This window comes from Budorcas taxicolor, chromosome X, assembly GCF_023091745.1.
Source record: "Budorcas taxicolor isolate Tak-1 chromosome X, Takin1.1, whole genome shotgun sequence".
NCBI lineage: Eukaryota > Metazoa > Chordata > Mammalia > Artiodactyla > Bovidae > Budorcas > Budorcas taxicolor.
This window is the reverse complement of record NC_068935.1, coordinates 34,697,176-34,715,189: the sequence shown is the minus strand read 5'-3', so window position 1 is coordinate 34,715,189 and position 18,014 is coordinate 34,697,176. Positions and strand designations below refer to the sequence as shown.

General features: G+C 40.3%; 1 protein-coding gene across 1 annotated transcript in view; it reads right to left on the bottom strand.

Moving 5' to 3' along the window:
• Positions 1–18,014, bottom strand: part of TENM1 (teneurin transmembrane protein 1) — a 629,447-nt gene that overhangs the window by 143,401 nt on the left and 468,032 nt on the right. Inside the window, exons 16-17 of the mRNA XM_052662865.1 lie at positions 11,930–12,049; positions 915–1,176 (exon numbers count right to left, since the gene is read on the bottom strand). Coding sequence (XP_052518825.1) covers positions 915–1,176; positions 11,930–12,049 — 382 coding nt within the window. The remainder of the gene's footprint in view (positions 1–914; positions 1,177–11,929; positions 12,050–18,014) is intronic.

Genomic DNA, 18,014 nt, shown 5'->3' with positions numbered 1-18,014 from the left:
GCTAAACAAGAGGAGTTGTCATGACTTCTAAGAACAATGACAACAGACATAAACTAGACAGTGGAAGAAAACTAGATTTAAGGAGTTTAATTTCAGAACCATAAATGGTCCCACCTCATTGATTATACTGTTATCACCATGGAGCCAGTGAGCTTTGTTCTTTCGAGCACAGTGCTCATCAGGTCAAGGTTTGGGTTCTAATCCTCATGATAGCTAGTTCATCTTGCTTTGTTCCATGGCCAGAGATGGAGCATTATAGCCCTGGCCAGTCACCTTGCAAATGTGTGCCAGAGAGATTACATTTGAAAGCTTCTCTTGAAAAATGAAGGGCAAGCACATTACAGGGCTGGCAGGAGTACCAGGAAAAGGAAGCTAGTCATTATCGACTGTTGACCACCCCATGGATACAGCAAGTCCCCTACATACAAATGAGTTCTGTTCTGAGAGTGTATTCATAAGTCCAATTTGTTCCTAAGTCCAGCAAAGTTAGTGTAGGTACCCAACTAATGTAATCGACTATATAGTACTATAATGTAATAGGTTTATATTTTTCACACAAATAATATATAAAAATACAAAAAATAAAACATTTTATGGGAGGTTCAAGAGGGAGGGGACATATGTATACCTATGGCTGATTCATGTTGATATATGGCAGAAACCAACACAACATTGTAAAGCAATGATCCTCCAATTAAAAATAAATTTTAAAATGCAATTTAAAAGTTAAAAAAGTTTTAAATCTTACAGTACACTACACAAAAGCACAACAACTTGTAAAGGATGTGACAATATATGCCAGACATGTGAACTAACTTATGTGAACACGTTCGTCTCTTTGGAAGGTTGCAAGTTGAAGATTCATATGTTGGAGACTTACTGTACTTTTGTAATGTCAAGGTCCATGTACCCACCTGCAGCTCAGGAACAATAGTTCCCCTCTCTGGACAGGATCCTCCAAATGATGTGAGTGGTGAGGGAAGCACAATAGGGTTTGGGCTGATAAAGTTGGAGATATCGCAGGATGGTGGGTCCGACATAACTCTCTGCATGGTTACTTTCTCCACCACAATGAACTGGTTCCAAGGCAACCACAGTGTCCTCTTCTCAGGTAGAAAAGGTGATCGGTCAAAGATTAAGACAACAGAGATACCACCGATGGCTACGAGGTCAAAGCTGAGAAGGAAAAGTAGAAAGTTTCAACTAAAATAAAATTAAAAAGTTAAAAAAATAGGCAGTGTGAGTGCCCTTTCTTTCTTTGGGGATGATTTCTGAGAAAAAATTCCATATCACCTGTTGCTATTCACCCAGGATTTTTAAACCAATTTTAATGCTGTCTTAAACAAAATCACTGCATGTATTTCTGCCGAGTCAAATCAAACATCCTTGTTCCTCCCTGTGCTAGAGAGAATGGAAAGATGACCACAACATCATCAACATCTTAATATGCTGCATTATTCTTTCTCAAAATTCCTGTAATATAACTCAATAAAAGTAAGAAGCCAAAGGTTAAATACCTTGTTTGTGGTCACAAACAGTGTCAGAAACCTGATGGTGTCTTTGAGATGGCATCTGAAGAAAGATACCCGCTGAGGAAATTTGTTCACTGAAATTGGCTTGAACAAGACCATCTGGCGGAACCCTCCGCATCTGGCTAGCCCCTGGCTTGATTCTACCTGAACTCTAGATATAGGATTTCTGGTTTTCTCTAGAATGCCTTTTCATTTTTTTTTGTTGTAAGAAAGTCTGTAATGGACACTGTCCATCTCCACTGACAACTCCTTCCATATTACTTGACAAAACGAGACTACCTCTTCTGTAAGTCCACCTCTTAATGTGGTCTCTGAAATGACTCTTGAGTTGGAGCATAAAAGACTCAGATTTCAGTTCATTATGTACTAGATGGCTCTACCTTCCTGCTCTTTTATGTGTAAAGATGTCTCCTGCAAGAACACCTAAATTGCAAGTAGCTGCTGAACAAACCTTTGACAGGAGAATGTTGAAACCCACCGAAAAAAGATACGCCATGTCCAGGGACAAAGGAAAAACTGCAACGAGACAGTAGGAGGGTGCGATCACATTAAAATCAAATCCTGTACCTGCCAGGTGGGCGACCCATAAACTGGAGAACGATAATACCACAGAAGTTCTCCCACTGTTGTGAAGGTTCTGGGCCCCACATCAGACTTCCCAACCTGTGGATTTGGCAAAGGGACTGGGAATCCCCTGGGAATCCGACTTTGAAGGACAGTGGGATTTGATTGTAAGACTTCCACAGGACTGGGGAAATGGAGACTCTTGGAGGGTACAAATAAACCCTGTGCACAGCAAGACCCAGGGAAGGAGCAGTGACCCCACAGGAGACTGAGCCAGACCTGCCTGCGAGTGTTTGGGGGTCTCCTGCGGAGGCATGGGTCAGCAGTGGCCTGATGTGGGGACAGGGGCACTGGCAGCAGCAGTCCTGGGAGGTGCGTGTTGGCACAAGTCCTTTTGGAGGTCACCTCAGGCCAAACAACTAACAAGGAGGGCGCACAGCTCTACCCAATAGCAGAAAATTGGATTAAAGGTTTACTGAGCATGGCCCTGCCTACCAGAGCAAGACCCAGTTTTCCCCACAGCCACAGCCAATCCCTCCCATCACAAAGCTTGTGCAAGCCTCTTATCCTCATCCATCAGAGGGCAGACAGAAGAAGCAAGAACTACAATCCCACAGCCTACAGAATGAAAACTACAATCACAGAAAGTTATCCAAAATGATCACATGAATCAGAGCCTTGTGTAACTCAGTGAAGCTATGAGCCATGCCATGCAGGACCACTCAAGGCAGACAGGTCATGGTGGAGAGTTCTGACAGAATGTGGTCCACTAGAAAAAGGAATGGTGAACCACTCCAGCATTCTTGCCTCAAGAACGGTATGAAACAGTATGAACAGTATGAAAAGGCAAGAGGATATGACACCAGGAGATGAGCCCACCAGGTCAGTAGGTGTCCAATATGCTAGAGGGGAAGAGCAGAGAAATAGCTCCAGAAAGAACGGAGAGGCAGGGTCAAAATGGAAATGATGCTCGGTTGTGGATGTGTCTGGTGGTGAAAGTAAAGTCCGATGTTATAAAGAACAACACTGCATAGGAATCAAGGTAAACTGGCTGTGGTCGAGCAGGGGATGTGAACATTGACATTTTAGGAATCAGTGAACTAAAATGGGCAGGAGGGGGTGAATTTAATTCAGATGACCATTATATCTGCTACTGTGGGCAAGAAGCTATTAGAAGAAATGGAGTAGCCCTCATAGTCAACAAAAGAGTCTGAAATGCAGTACTTGGGTGCAGTCTCAAAAATGACAGAATGAACTTGGTTCATTTCCAAGGCAAACCATTCAATACCACAGTGATCCAAGTCTATGTAGCAACCACTAATGTTGAAAAAAAAGTTGAATGGTTCTGTGAAGACCTACAAGACATTCTAGAACTAACACCAAAAAATATGTCTTTTTCATCATAGGGGACTAGAACGCAAAAGCTGGAAGTCAAGAGATACCGGGAGTAACAGGCAAATTTGGCCTTGTAGTACAAAATGAAGCACGACAAAGGCTAAAGGAGTTTTGCCCAGAGAAAGCACTGGTCATAGCAAACACCTCTTCCAACAACACAAGAGACATCATCACCAGATGGTCAATACTGAAATCAGATTAATTATATTTTTTGCAGCTGAAGATGGAGAAGGTCTATACAGTTAGCAAAAACAAGACCTGGAGATAATTGTGGCTGAGATCATCAATTCCTTATTGCAAAATTCTTGCTTAAGTTGAACAAAGTAGGGAAAACTACTAGACCATTCAGGTATGACCTAAATCAAATTTCTTATGATAATTCAGTAGAGGTGATGAATAGATGCAAGGGATTAGATCTGGTAGACAGAGTGCCTGAAGAACTATGGATAGAGGTTTATAACACTGTACAGGAGGCAGTGACAAAAACCACTCCAAAGAAAAAGAAATGCAAAAAGGTAAAATGGTTGTTTGAGGAGGGCTTACAAATAGCTGAGAAAAGAAGTGAAAGGCAGAGGAGAAATGGAAAGATATACCTAACTGAAGGCAGAGTTCCAAAGTACAGCAAGGAGAGAGAAGAAAACCTTCTTACGTGAACAATGAAATAGAGGAAAACAACAGAAACGGGAAAAACTAGAAATTGCTTCAGGAAATTGGAGATACCAAGGGAATATTTCATGAAAGGATGGGCACGATAAAGGACAGAAATGGTATGGACCTAACAGAAGCAGAAGATATTAAGAAGAGGTGGCAAGATGTGTGGCAGAACAAATACAATATTGTAAAGTAATTAGCCTCTAATTAAAATAAATAAATTTAAATTAAAAAAAAGGATACACAGAAGAACTATATAAAAAAGGACTTAATGACCCACATAACCACCATGGTGTGAGCCAGACATCCTGGAATGTGAAGTCAAGTGGGCCTTAGGAAGCATTACTATGAACAAGGCTAGTGGAGGTGATGGAATTCCAGTTGAGCTATTTCAAATCCTAAAAGATGATGCTGTGAAAGTGCTGCACTCAATATGCCAGCAAATTTGGAAAACAGCAGTGGCCACAGGACTGGAAAAGGTCAGTTTTCATTCCAATTCCAAAGAAGGACAGTGCCAAAAAACATACAAACTATCACACAATTTTGCTCATTTCACATGCTAGCAAGGTAATCCTCAAAATCCTTCAAGCTTGCCTCAGCACTGTATGAACTAAGAACATCCAGATGTTCAAGCTGTATTTAGAAAAGGCAGAGGAAGCAGAGATCAAATTGCTAACATTCACTGGATCATAGAGAAAGCAAGGGTATTCCAGAAAAACATCTACTTCTGATTCATCGACTACATTAAGCCTTTGACTGTGTGGATCATAATAAACTGTGGAAAATTCTTAGAGAGGTGGGAATACCAGACCACCTGACCGATCTCCTGAGAGACCTGTATATAGGTCAAGAAGCAACAGAACTGGAAATGGAACAATGGACTGGTTCAAAATTGGGAAAGGAATGTGTCAAGGCTGTATATTGTTACTTTGCTTATTTATCTTCTATGCAGAGTATGTCATATGAAATGCTGAGTTGGATGAATCACAAGACTGCCAAGAGAAATACCAATAACCTCAGATATGCAGATGATACCACTCTAATGGTAGAAAGTAAAGAGGAACTAAAGAGCCTCTTGAAAAGGGTTAAAGAGGAGAGTCAAAAAGCTGGCTTAAAACTCAACATTCAGAAAACAAAGATCATGGCATCTGACCCCATCACTTCACGGCAAATGGGGAAAAAATGAAAACATTAGAAGATTTTCTTTTCTTGGGTTCCAAAATCACTGCAGATGGTGGCTGCAGCCATGAAATTAAAAGACGCTTGCTCCTTGGAAGAAAAGCTATGACAAACCTAGACTGTGTTAAAAAGCAGAGACATCACTTTGCTGACAAAGGTCTTCATAGTCAAAGCTATGGTCTTTCCAGTAGTCACATACAGATGTGAGAGTTGAACCATAAAGAAGCTGAGCACCAAAGAACTGATGGTTTCAAACTGTGGTGCTGGAGCAGACTCTTGAGAGTCCCTTGGACAGCAAGATCAAACCAGTCAATCCTAAAGGAAATCAACCCTGAACATTCATTGGAAGGAATGATGCTGAAGCTGAAGTTCCAGTACTTTGGCCACCTGATGTAAACAGCAGACTCATTGGAAAATATCCTGATGCTTGGAAAGGTTGAGGGCAGGAGGAGAAGGGGGCAACAGAGGATGAGATGGTTGGATGTCACCACTGACTCTATGGACATGAGTTTGAGCAAACTCTGGGAGATAGTGAAAGACAGGGAAGCCTGGCATGCTGCAGTCTATTGGGTTGCAAAGAGGAGGACACAATTTATGGAGTGAACAACAACATATTTTTTAAATGAATAAAGGGCAATGGGATTCTCCTTAATATTCAAAGCAACTTACATCCATAGGAGAGAGATATAAGCAATTCTTTGTGTTAAAAAAAAAAAAAAAACAAACTTTCTTAAAACACTTTTCAATGGTAAAATGCCCTGATAGGGAATCAGACTTAATTATGCATATCTCACTACTCCCTTCATATGACATTTATTGTATTTATTATAGTATTACCAATTGTGTCCTGTTGCAGAAGTCTTTCAGATAAAGATAAGTGGACAGTAAAAAAGGATAGCTAATACTGTATTTTTTATTGTTGCTTTTTCAGTCAAGTTGCTGTAATATTAAGGCAGTTTCCAAAAAGAGGATTTGAAGAACTGCATTTGCTATAGAAAATAATCTAGGTTTGAGCTAAAAAAAGAAAACCCCAAATGGCTTATGGTTTAAGACAGGCTGAATTCATGATAATACAGGAGCAGTTTAAGGCAAGCATAGTAGGGGAAAATCCTACATTACTTGGCAAGAGACCTTTTCTCTGGTTCACATTCTACATTGATTTAAGTGTGTCCTTGGGCAAGTTTATTTGCTTCACCCAAACCTCAGTTCTTGACTCCTTAAAATTGAACTGCTGATTTATTTGAAAACAAAAACAAATGCAAACACAAAAACAAAATAAGCTATCCAAACAAGAACATATATACCTGAGAATTATTCTCTACTTCTAGAAAGACAAAGTGGAGAGGGCAGGCTTCTTATTTTGTAGAAAGAATGTGGTTTTGGCTTCATACACACCTGGGGTTGTATCCTGGCTTTGCCATGTTAACTTTGTGTCTTTGGGCTAATTATTTAACCTTCATGAGCTACAGTTTCCTCCTGAGTAAAATGGGGTTAATATGGTCTATCACTCAGCTACTACTGCAAATGAGCAAACGAGATAAAGACTTAAGGGCCAAGCATATAGTAGGGACTTAACAAATATTAACTTTTTCTCAAATCAGATCCATTGCCCTATTAAATTTACAGATGTCTTTTCTTGTAGTTCAAATGAACTCGAGGCTAGTTTTTTTTTTTTTTTAAATCTTTATAAGCAGATACTGATTTTTAAGCTTTCCTAGTAACTGCCCCTAGGTGTCCTGTGTTGGGTTAGTTTGATGTGTCAATTTTGTTGGGCTCTAGTACCCAGTTATTTAATCAAACACTAATCTAGGCGTTGCTGTGAAGGCATATTGTAGATGTGGTTAATATCTACAATAAGCTGACTTTAGGTAAAGAGGATTACCCTTGGTAATGTGGAAGGGCCTCATCCAATTAGTTGAAAGAGCACAACTAAAGTTTCTCTGAGGAAGAAGGAATTCTGCCTCAAGACTATAGAGTAGCATCTACTCCTTGCCAAGAGATTCCAGTTTGCTAGTGTATCCTATGGAGAAGGAAATAGCAACCCGCTCCAGTATTCTTGCCTAGAGAATCCCGTGGACAGAGGAGCCTGGTGGGCTGCTGTCCATAGGGTTGCACAGAGTCGGACACAACTGAAGCGACTTAGCAGGCATGCATGAATTGGAGAAGGAAATGCCAACCCACTCCAGTGTTCTTGCCTGGACAGGGGAGCCTGGTGGGCTGCCGTCTATGGGGTTGCACAGAGTCAGACACAACTGAAGCAACTTAGCAGCAGCAGCAGCAGTGTATCCTACAATTTTTGGACTTGCCAATCCCCACAATCACATTGCAATTTCTAGAAACTCTCTCTCTTCCTCTCCCTATATGCAGCTAACCCTTGAAAAATGTGGGGGTTAGGCTCTCCCCAAGCACAGCTGAAAATTCACTTATAACTTTACAGCTGGCCCTCCATATCTGAAGTTTCACATTCATGGATTCAACCAACTGCAAATCATGTAGTATGATAATGCATATGGACCCATGCAGTTCAAACCCATGTTGTTCAAGGGCCAACTGAATTGTGTATATGTGTGTGTGTGTGTATATATATGTATATGTATATATACTGTGTATGTATATATGTATATGTGTGTATATATGTATATGTATATATATATATATATATATATATATATATATATATATATATATATATATACTGTGGGGCTGGAGAAGAATTTTGAGAGTTCTTTGGAATGCAAGGAAATCAAACCAGTCCATCCTAAAGAAAATCAACCCTGAATATTTATTGGAAAGACTGATGCTGAAGCTCCAACACTTTGGCCACCTGATGTGAAGAGCCAACTTGTTGGAAAAGACCCTGATGCTGCGAAAGATTGAAGGCAAAAGGAGAAGTGGGTGGCAGAGGATGAGATGGTTAGATAGCATCACTGATGCAATGGATGTGAATTTGAGCAAACTCTGGGAGATAGTGGAGGACAGAGGAGCCTGGAGTGCTGCAGTTTATGGGGTTGCAAAGAGTTGGACACAACTTAGTGACTGAATGAAAACAAATATATATATCTACATATATACATACATATATGCATGTTTATGTACACTTGTATATGCACACACACAGAGGTTCTGTTTCTCCTCTTCCCACCTAGATATTACATATAATAATCACTGTCTATAGCTAACACTATTGCAAGACCCAATAGAATGCTCTGTGAATAATTAATTCCTTTGGGGTTCCCCCATCACAAATGGTCTCCATTGGCATTGTCATTAAGAACAAGTTATAAAATCACATGACAGTGAGCATAAAACACCGAAGGGAAAGGACATATTTGTTTGGAGACTGTTGTCAATCTACAATAAGACTAGTCCTATCCATAGGTAGAAGATGCTTATGTCTGCCTTAGGGTATCCAAAAATGAACAAACTCTTACCTTGAGGGGAATCAGAGGAAACCCTTTCTTCATCTTCCAAAGTCTTTCAAACAAAGTTCTCAAGATCTTTAATGCTCCCAAGAATCTTATAAGAATGTCACCTCTTCACCTATTTTGTTTATCACTGGCTGAACTATTTATATGAGCACCTGTTATGTATCTAAGTTGAGTGTGGGAAATCACAGAAGATAAGAGCCAGATTCCTTGGGTTCAACTTTTGGCTCTGTCCTTATTAGCTGTGTTAATTTGGATAAGTTTTTTCCTCTGCAAAATGGGGAGGGTGATAATAATGATTCCTGTCTCATAAAGCTGTTGTGAAGATGAAATAGAATAACATGTATGACAAAGAATACAGTAGACACTGGTACATATTCATCTTTCCTTTAGAATTGCTGCTTTTTTATTTTCTGCTACTCTGACCTTTCCTAATCCACATAGGAGAGCTCTTCTTACTTTTAGAGACACCCATCTTCCACTCCTATCCTTCCTTCTGCGTCACTTTGTTCCTATGACCTGGACTTTTCTTATTTCCTAGGGAAAGTTGTCAATTAGTTCTACAGTCCCCATAACACATCTGCATGTAACAGGGACTTTGAAAGAGTCAGGATGTTAACCCAAAGCAGTGATACCATTGGTGGGAACAACAGGCACAGTGGCAGACAGGTGAGATTGACACGTGGAGGCAGAAAGCCAGAACTTTTCAGCATCTTGCCTATCACAGACTGTTTACTAGGTAACTAAACGCTAACCTCAACCTTTCTATAATCCTTTTGCCCTCAGGTATATAAATGGTTCTTGAGTTATAAGGGTTTGACTTTTTCAACTTGATGATGGTGCAAAAGCAAGATGCATTCAGCAGAAACCATACTTTGATCTTTTCCTGGGCTAGCGATATGGGACAGAAACTCTCTTGTGAGGCTGGGCAGTGCTGTGAGTTGCAGCTCTGTTGGCCACATGATTTTGAGGGTAAATAACCATTTGCTTACAACTCTTCTGTACCCACACAACCAGTCTGTTTTTCACTTTCACTGACATATTCAATCAATTACATGAAATATTCAGCACTTTATTCTAACAGGCTTCATGTTACATAAATATTGCCCAACTGTAAGCTAATCAAAATGTTCTGAGCACATTTAAGGAAGGCTAGGCTAAGCTGTGATGTTCAGTAAGTTAGGTGTATTAAATGCATTTTCAACTTAAAATACTTTCAACTTATGATGGGTTTATTGGGATGTAAGCCCATCACAAATTGAGGAAGAGCTATAGTTTCCCTATGATATTCTACTTTTGAAATGTATATAACTCAATCTGAGGTAGCAACCAGCAGAGACACCTAAGTGGAAACTCTCATCACTCTGTCACTTTATGTCCAAGAGACGACAGTGGGACAGTCTGGTTGGCATTTGGGGCACATCTTTTGAGTGTTTACCCCCTTAGTGGAGCCTGAGGGAAGAGTTACTGCCAGAGGGGACTCTGACTAGAATCTGCCATCTATATAAACCTAGTTCTCACAGTAAGATCGGAGGAAGACGGTCTTGGAATTTTACTTAAGACTAAAACCACAAATATCACAACACAAACGGTCCCTCTTTAATGCTTTCTGTAAACTGGAAACAAATTTATAGTCTTTTAGACATCACATTTCTTTTAGGTTCTTTTCTGAATATCAAATAATTCACTGAAACCTTTATATACTAGCTAAAAAATTGAGGCCCCATCATTTCTCCATGGGAAGCCAAATGTCCCTGAAGGCATATTCTATTTAAAGAAATAATTTTCATTTATAAATTTCTGGCACATGGTTGAAATGCTGGCGAGGGAGAGACCAGCTTTGTGTACCAGCTACTGGTACATGAACTACCAAAATGCCATCATTCAATCTAACTGAGAGAAAGGTCCATTTGAATTAGTAGAGAGCTCTGATTATAATATATTTGAATGGAAATATAGTTTTATATTGCATATATATGTATGTGTGTGTGTGTGTGTGTATATATATATACATATATATATATATTCAGACTAGCTGCTCCCAGAGTAGTTCTGCTGAGCTTGTTATAACGAATAGATGGCTCATTAATAATTAGCAATACAATTTACACCCAAATAATTCATATAATTTCCTAAAGTCCTAAAAACAATTTTTCTTAAGTAGGTTAAAACTCTTCCTTACTATTTCTCTATTTCTATAAGCCTTTTCTTGAGAGGCAGTTGAAAAAATAAATTCAGCATAGCTCACGTTGAACCATTAACAGTCCTGAAGTGGTTAGGACTAAAAATAAGGTTTGATTTTAGGTTCTTGAAATGAGATAGTCTCTTACACTGTGATAAAGCTTCAAGGCAACAGGTCTCTTTTTGTGAGTACTGAAGCAACTTGTTATGAGTAGGGCATTTTAAGGGTAGCCACCTGGAGACTAGGGTACCTCAAAGCCATCATTACAGTGTTACTGAGAATCATAAATAGGTACCTTTAAGCTGGACACATGGGCCTATCGACAAATATTCTGAATAAATGTCTACTTAAATGATGGCAACAAAAATGTTTTTGTGAGCAAATCCTTTTCCAGGAGGAGAAGATTTAACTAGTGGTCTTGTTTCCCAGGTCTCAGAGAACCTGGGGAAGCCCTCAGAGAGCAGCTTGCTGATTGGTGCTTCAGGTTAATCACTATGGTTACATGGACATCAAGGGGGAATTGATTAAGCTGCCCGTGCTCATTGATCCAGTACAGCCACTAGTAAACTAGACAGGACACATTTTTTTTTTTTAATGTCTTAATGCGGTTGAATTGTATATCTTTGGCAGATACTTTTGGACAGCTTTATTTCAGAACTATATTGAGACTATCATGGAAGAACAGCCTACATGTACAATACTTTATTATCTGTATCATCTCACTGGATTACGAAGCTGGATTTATAAATGGAACTAGATGAAGGCTAGAAAACTCTCCAAATGGCTAGGGTTTCAAGAAGACTTGAGAGTAATAGTGCAGGTTTAGAAGAGAAATTTGGTTTGATTTAGATGGGGAATAGAGGAAATAACACCAATGACTTTTTAGATACAGCTTGAAGGAAGATAGGCTTATGAAGCCTGCATCATCTGAGCGCTGGTTTGACTAATGGCTAGAAGTCAGTATTGGCCCCTCACAGTGATCAGAAACAACACTGACCTACCTTCCATCTTGCCGGCTGATGGTAAATCCATAATCACTGTGGTGCAAGAAACTAACATTCACTCCTACTAGAGGGGTTCCATCTACAGCCACCACTTGGCCTCGAATCACACAAGCACGCCTGCAATACAAGATGAAAGACAAATATAAAAGCATCCTGAAAATAGATTCTAGAAGCCAAGTTGGAGACACTACAGAAAACACAGTTGAGCATAACAAAGAAAACAGTAACTTCACCAATTACTGGGTAGTCACTCTAATAACATTTTGGTGAGGGTGTGCATATCTTTTTTACCAATATAAATTGGGATTATACTTGGCATAGTTCTGAATCCTGATATTTTAATGTTGGTAGTATATTCTTCCCGGGTAGCTCAGCTGGTAAAGAATCTGCCTTTACCAGGAGATTCACCTTTACAGTGCAGGAGACCCCAGTTCGATTTCTGGGTCGGGAAGATCCTCTGGAGAAAGGATAGGCAACCCAACCCAATATTCTTGGGCTTCACTGGTGGCTCAGGTGGTAAAGAATCACCTGCAATGCGGGAGACTTGGGCTTGATCTCTGGGTTGGGAAAATCTGGAGGAGGGCATGGCAATCCACTCCATTACTCTTGCCTGGAGAATCCCCATGGATAGAGGAGCCTGGTGGGCTACAGTCCTTAGAGTCGCAATGAGTCGGACACGACTCAACGACTAAATACAGCACACGGTATGTTATTAACGTTGTCCAATATAATTAGAAGTTCCTTAATATATCATTTTGTTATTACATAATATAGCCCTAAAACAGTATTTCTTGCTTAATACAGCACCTATCTTAGGATATTTAGTTGTTTTTTATTTCTTCTACATTGAATTTCTTATTTCCTTGGGAGGTAGTCCTAGTTGTGGACAGATACTTTTCTCTTATTAAAATTAGTAAAAACTAAAATTAGTTAATACCTAAATACACTGTAGATATGGTTAAAGTCCCTGCTGACCACCCCCCTCCTGTTGTTCCTAGTCTTTTCCCCAGAGGCAATCATCAGTAACATTGTGTTGAGTGCATTTTTATGTATTTATATACATAGGTGTGAACATTTTTTAGGCCCTAAATACATATTGCCAAATTGTTTTTATTGGAAAAAGAATTTTAATGAAGCAGACTTAGTTGGGTGAATTTTAACAGTTAAAGTTGGCAAAAGAGACATGGTCCCTGGTGATATATGGACCCTGTTTCTCTGACCTGAGTGAAATGAAATATTTCAGGAGATTTTCCCTTTAAACAAATGAGTTTCATCCTTGCCAAATAGGGGGACTCCATTAGACTAGCCCTTAATAGTGCTGGCCCCCAGGGACCCAGTCCACTAAAACAAGTAGACTTTCAGGTCTAGCCTGGCCAAAAAAGTTTAGGAGCTTGGTAGTTAAGAAGAGGGCTCATGGGCAACCCATAAGCATGGAGTATTCACTTCTCTGTCATTACCACGGCAGTGTGGAGGAAGAAGTCTCTAGAATGTGCATTTTATAGGTGGAGCTAGTAGGGTTGAAGAAGGTTGGGCAAGAGCAATGATTTTTCCTAGGGCATCAATGTAATTTTTTTTCTTTTCCCCACAAAGCGAAATTCAGGGTATCCAGGCAAGCTCAGTCTTGGATTAAAAGGGGCCATGTTATTTGGGCAAACATGACTTTTCCAAAATAATCATAGTAATTTCACCTTGGCATTATATATTCTTTGAACCAGCAAGTCATGGGGAGGGAGGCGGGAGGGGGGTTCAGGATGGGGAACACGTGTACACCCGTGGCAGATTCATGTTGATGTATGGCAAAACAATACAATATTGTAAAGGAATTAGCCTCCAATTAAAATAAATAAATTTATATTAAAAAACAGAAAAGCTCTTGACCACAAAAGCTCACTCAAGAGAGAGAAAAAAATACCCCGAGAAAGCAGAAGACAGTTACCAGCCAAAGCTTGGGTTATATGTTAGAGCCAATAAACATCACTACTAAAATATTGCAATCAGAGGAACTGGGATAGAAGTTATACTAATAGGATGTTTCCTGCATCATCTAAAGCCTTTCTGCAATGCAAACTATAAGCCACTAAACATAGCACAAAGCTAAGCTGGGCTTCCCAGGTGGCTCAGGGGTAAAAAATCTGCCTGTCAGTGCAGGAGATGCAGGTTTGATGCTGGGGTCACGAAGATCCCCTGGAGGAGGGCATGGCAACCCACTCCAGTATTCTTGCCTGGGACATACCATGGACAGAGGAGCCTGGTGGGCTACAGTCCATGGGGTTACAAAGGAGTCAGACATGACTTAGCAACTCAACAACAACAACAAAGTAAAGCTAGTATAATTGATGCAATTAGTGCTTTTATTGAGCTCTTCAGGCCAACATTCCTTGTTCTGACATGAATCAGTGGCTTTGCTCTTTCTAGTGAGCTGCCCATCTTATGAATTCTGTAAATAACGATTCTGAATGGCATGCAAATGGCACATTGGCACTTGCTTTGCCTTATCTGATTCCTCTAGTTCCTTTTTGGGGAGATTTTGAAATTCTGAGATCTTGAAATCCCATTTTTTTCTAATGGAGAAGACATTTGAAAGGCACTGAATTCTGGATTTTGAATAAATTCTGACAGATCTGGTCCCTGGTTTTAAATCCAATGTAACAAGAAATGAAAAGAGAAGGATGTCTTTAGTTTTATACAGTAGCCCTTTGAAAATCTTTACAAACCAAAATTTGACAAACTAGGTATAGATTAAGTAGAAACCAGCTGAGAAAATCTCCTGCAAACTACATACGGATGGAGCCAGAGGGGCTGAGAATAGAGGTATGTTTGTGAGGGCACCTCCATTCGAAAATCAGTACCGCATTGCCTCCTGAGCCTACGTGCTGATAGCTTTTTGGAGAGTGTGATGGGTGTATTTATGAACTTGCCAAGGCTTTACCAGTTAGCAAGGTGGGCTTTTCAGCAATGATGCCTTCCTAGGTGGTTGCTGATTCCCTACTGGCAAGACAATTCTACACTCGCTTATTTTATTTGTTCACATTAATCTATATAGTGTGTCTTCCCACAGCTGTACTAGGCTCAATTATTTTTGTTTTTATTTTGTCAAGTCTAGTTGACATTATTTGCCTATATTTTATGACAGACACAGGCCTGTCTCTTCTCTTTGCTGTTCTTTTATTTTCTATACAGCTTATATTTATGAAGGATCCAGGCTGGTGAGTGAAAGTCTCATAAAAGTTATCATTATACTGTGCATTTCTCTTGTATTCCTCTCTTCCTTCATTCTGTATCTCATTCTGAGTAGACTTGTCTTTTGACTCCTCTGCTCTTTAATATTCCTCATATTTTATGAAGCACACAGATTTGTGTGATAATGACTCATCAAAGTCATCATTATTCCAGACATTGTCTACCTGTTCTTCTTCTCATTCATTTCACTTTTCATCATTCATAAATAATGTGCAGACTTGTCTTTCAACTCCCCTACTTTTTTTATTCCTCATATTTTATGACCCACATGAACTTACAGCATATGATAAAGCCCCATAAAACTTATTATTCCACATTTATCAGCACTGAACTCTCTTTGTAATGTATTAGACTTTAAATGTTCTAAGATTCCCTGTATCTTGGTGCATTTGCTCCCATTATTTACACACTCCATGTCATCCGTTTTTCACAAGAATAACTCTTAGCTCTTTTTATTCCTGGATTACTAGTACTTACTATAGTCTTTGACCAAATCAGTCATCTTGCGTCAGTATAAATTGTCTAAATTTCAGGACAGTATTAAAGCGGTCTTTTTTAATTGGCAGTAATTTGGACTGGCACTGCAGGCAGAAACCTAGGAAAAAAATCTTTTCAGGCAAACTCTCCGTTTCAGAATGAATGCTCTCGAGTCTGCTCACTTTCCTAGGTTGCTGCAGCTCCAGATGGCCCTTAGGGAACTGCAGATATATTCTTGGCAAATATGGTGTGTTGTGCCACTTCGTACAGCTCAACTGCCATTTTGCGTGCTCCCAGCTTCTAAACTCAATTTTCTTCATAATTGTGGATGGTAGCCTTGTATCTGCTTTATTTTTCCTGATTTACACAGCCACCAAAATGTAGTTTCTCCCTCATGTGTACCATCTGTTTGTGTATGCTTCTCATATCCAAGGCGGCCTGAGTAATTCATGTTTTTCCGAGATTAGATCCTTGCTGGAGCAGTGAGGTGGGTGTGCCTGGGGTCTGACTTTGGTAACCCCAGAATTCTACTTTCTGTGTTTTCTGTCCTATGCATTGTGCTGCCTCTGTGTTTCCTCTCCAGTTTCTTCAAAAAGTGAAAGTGGAAGTGTTAGTTGCTCAGTTAAGTCTTTGCGACCCCATGGACTGTAGCCTGCCAGGCTCCTTTGTTCATGGGATCCTCCAAGCAAGAATACTGGAGAGGGTTGCCATTTCCTCCATGAGGGGATCTTCCCGACCCAGGGGTCGAATCCGCGTCTCCTGCATTACAGGCAGATTCTTTACTGTCTGAGCCACCAGGGAAACCCCCAGCTTCTTCAAATCGCCCTTTAAATGAGGCAGTCATCCTTGGCCTGTCCTTGGTCTGTTCTAAGGAAACATTTTGAACTCTTCAATTTTTACCACATGAAAACAACCCTCTACGTGAGTCCTGATCTTTCAGGGACCTTTTTCTGAAACATTTTCAATTAAATAATACTTGGAACTCTTCTGAACCTTTGAAATGAGACACCAGAAATGACTGTCTGAACTGTCATGAAGCTATCACTGCAAATGTGTATAGCATGTATGTACCCAGTGCGACTGTCTTTTGTGTTGTGTGTGTGTGTGCGTGTGCGTGTGTACTCTTAGAGGTGGGCGCTGCATGCTTTCCATCTTTCCCTGGGGCTCTTGTTCTTTGATTCAGACTTGAAGGAAGACTCTGCTTCCTTCAACCTTTAGAAACAAGGACTTCTCCCTGCTGTCGTGGGTTACAGCAAGATAACTTGAACTTGGATAAACATGTCCAAAGTGACTTTAAAAACACGTATGGGGAAGATCACCCCTCACAAGTATGTCTTTTCATGCTCTCTGGAGAATACAGACTGCTGCCAAGTTGTCTACCTGCTGTCACTATGCTAAAGCAGCAACCTGAAAGGAACTGCTTCTCCCTTTAACTAAATGCTGAATCCTCTAGACGTTGGGAGTTTGGTTTGAAGAACAGGGAATCTTGGGAAATGTAAGTCCGAATACACTTTACCGAGAGCCTTATTGAACTAACAAGCTGCTTGTTAGACAGTTCTGATGCAAAAGGTCTAATTCATTCTGTATTTGCTATTTTCATGGCATAGTCAAATTATCCCTAGCCTTCAATAAACTCTGGGTTCCATTTTCCTTTTCCCTTATTTGTTGCCTTTTGTCTTCGATGTCAAATTTCCAATATTCATTCAACACCTCAGGCGAAAACATTAACCTCAAGCACAGAAGTTGGTTTGAAAAACAACACTGCAAACTAAACTGCTGAAAGAAGATGTAATTTACTGCATTGTATTTCTGATTAAAATCTTTCATAAGGAAAATGAGGCCGAAGGGCTCGGGAAGTTAGAGCTATTTGCTTTCGCTGCCAACAGGAGCATAAGCAACCTTTGAAGGGTAATGTCCCCAGTCAAGGCCTGGCCAGTGGGGGGTCTGGCAGCAGGTGGGCAGGTGAGGTTGTTTTTTCCACAGGAACAGATGAAATACTTTCCACAGCTGACAGCTCTGGTCAAGAGACAGCATTGAGAAGGGCTGGGCTGGGAGAGGCCACGTGGATCCTCTGCTCACTGGCATTGGAATCCTGCCTTGTAAATTCTTCTATGAGTTGTCAGTTGGCTCAAGTCTCCAAGGGACAGAAAGCTGCTGCCTGTGAGGGGTGGTTTAATGGTTCTCCTGACATCTTCTCCACAAGCTTATTATATCATAAGGTTCCACAGCTGTAGATTGTGTCATTTGGGCTAAATGACTGCTGCTTCTGGGGGGCCCTCCTAGAACACAAATACCTCTGAGCAGTTGGGACAAAGGGCTAATGATACCCTTGTATCCATGGGGGCACACAATGAACAAAGGATTT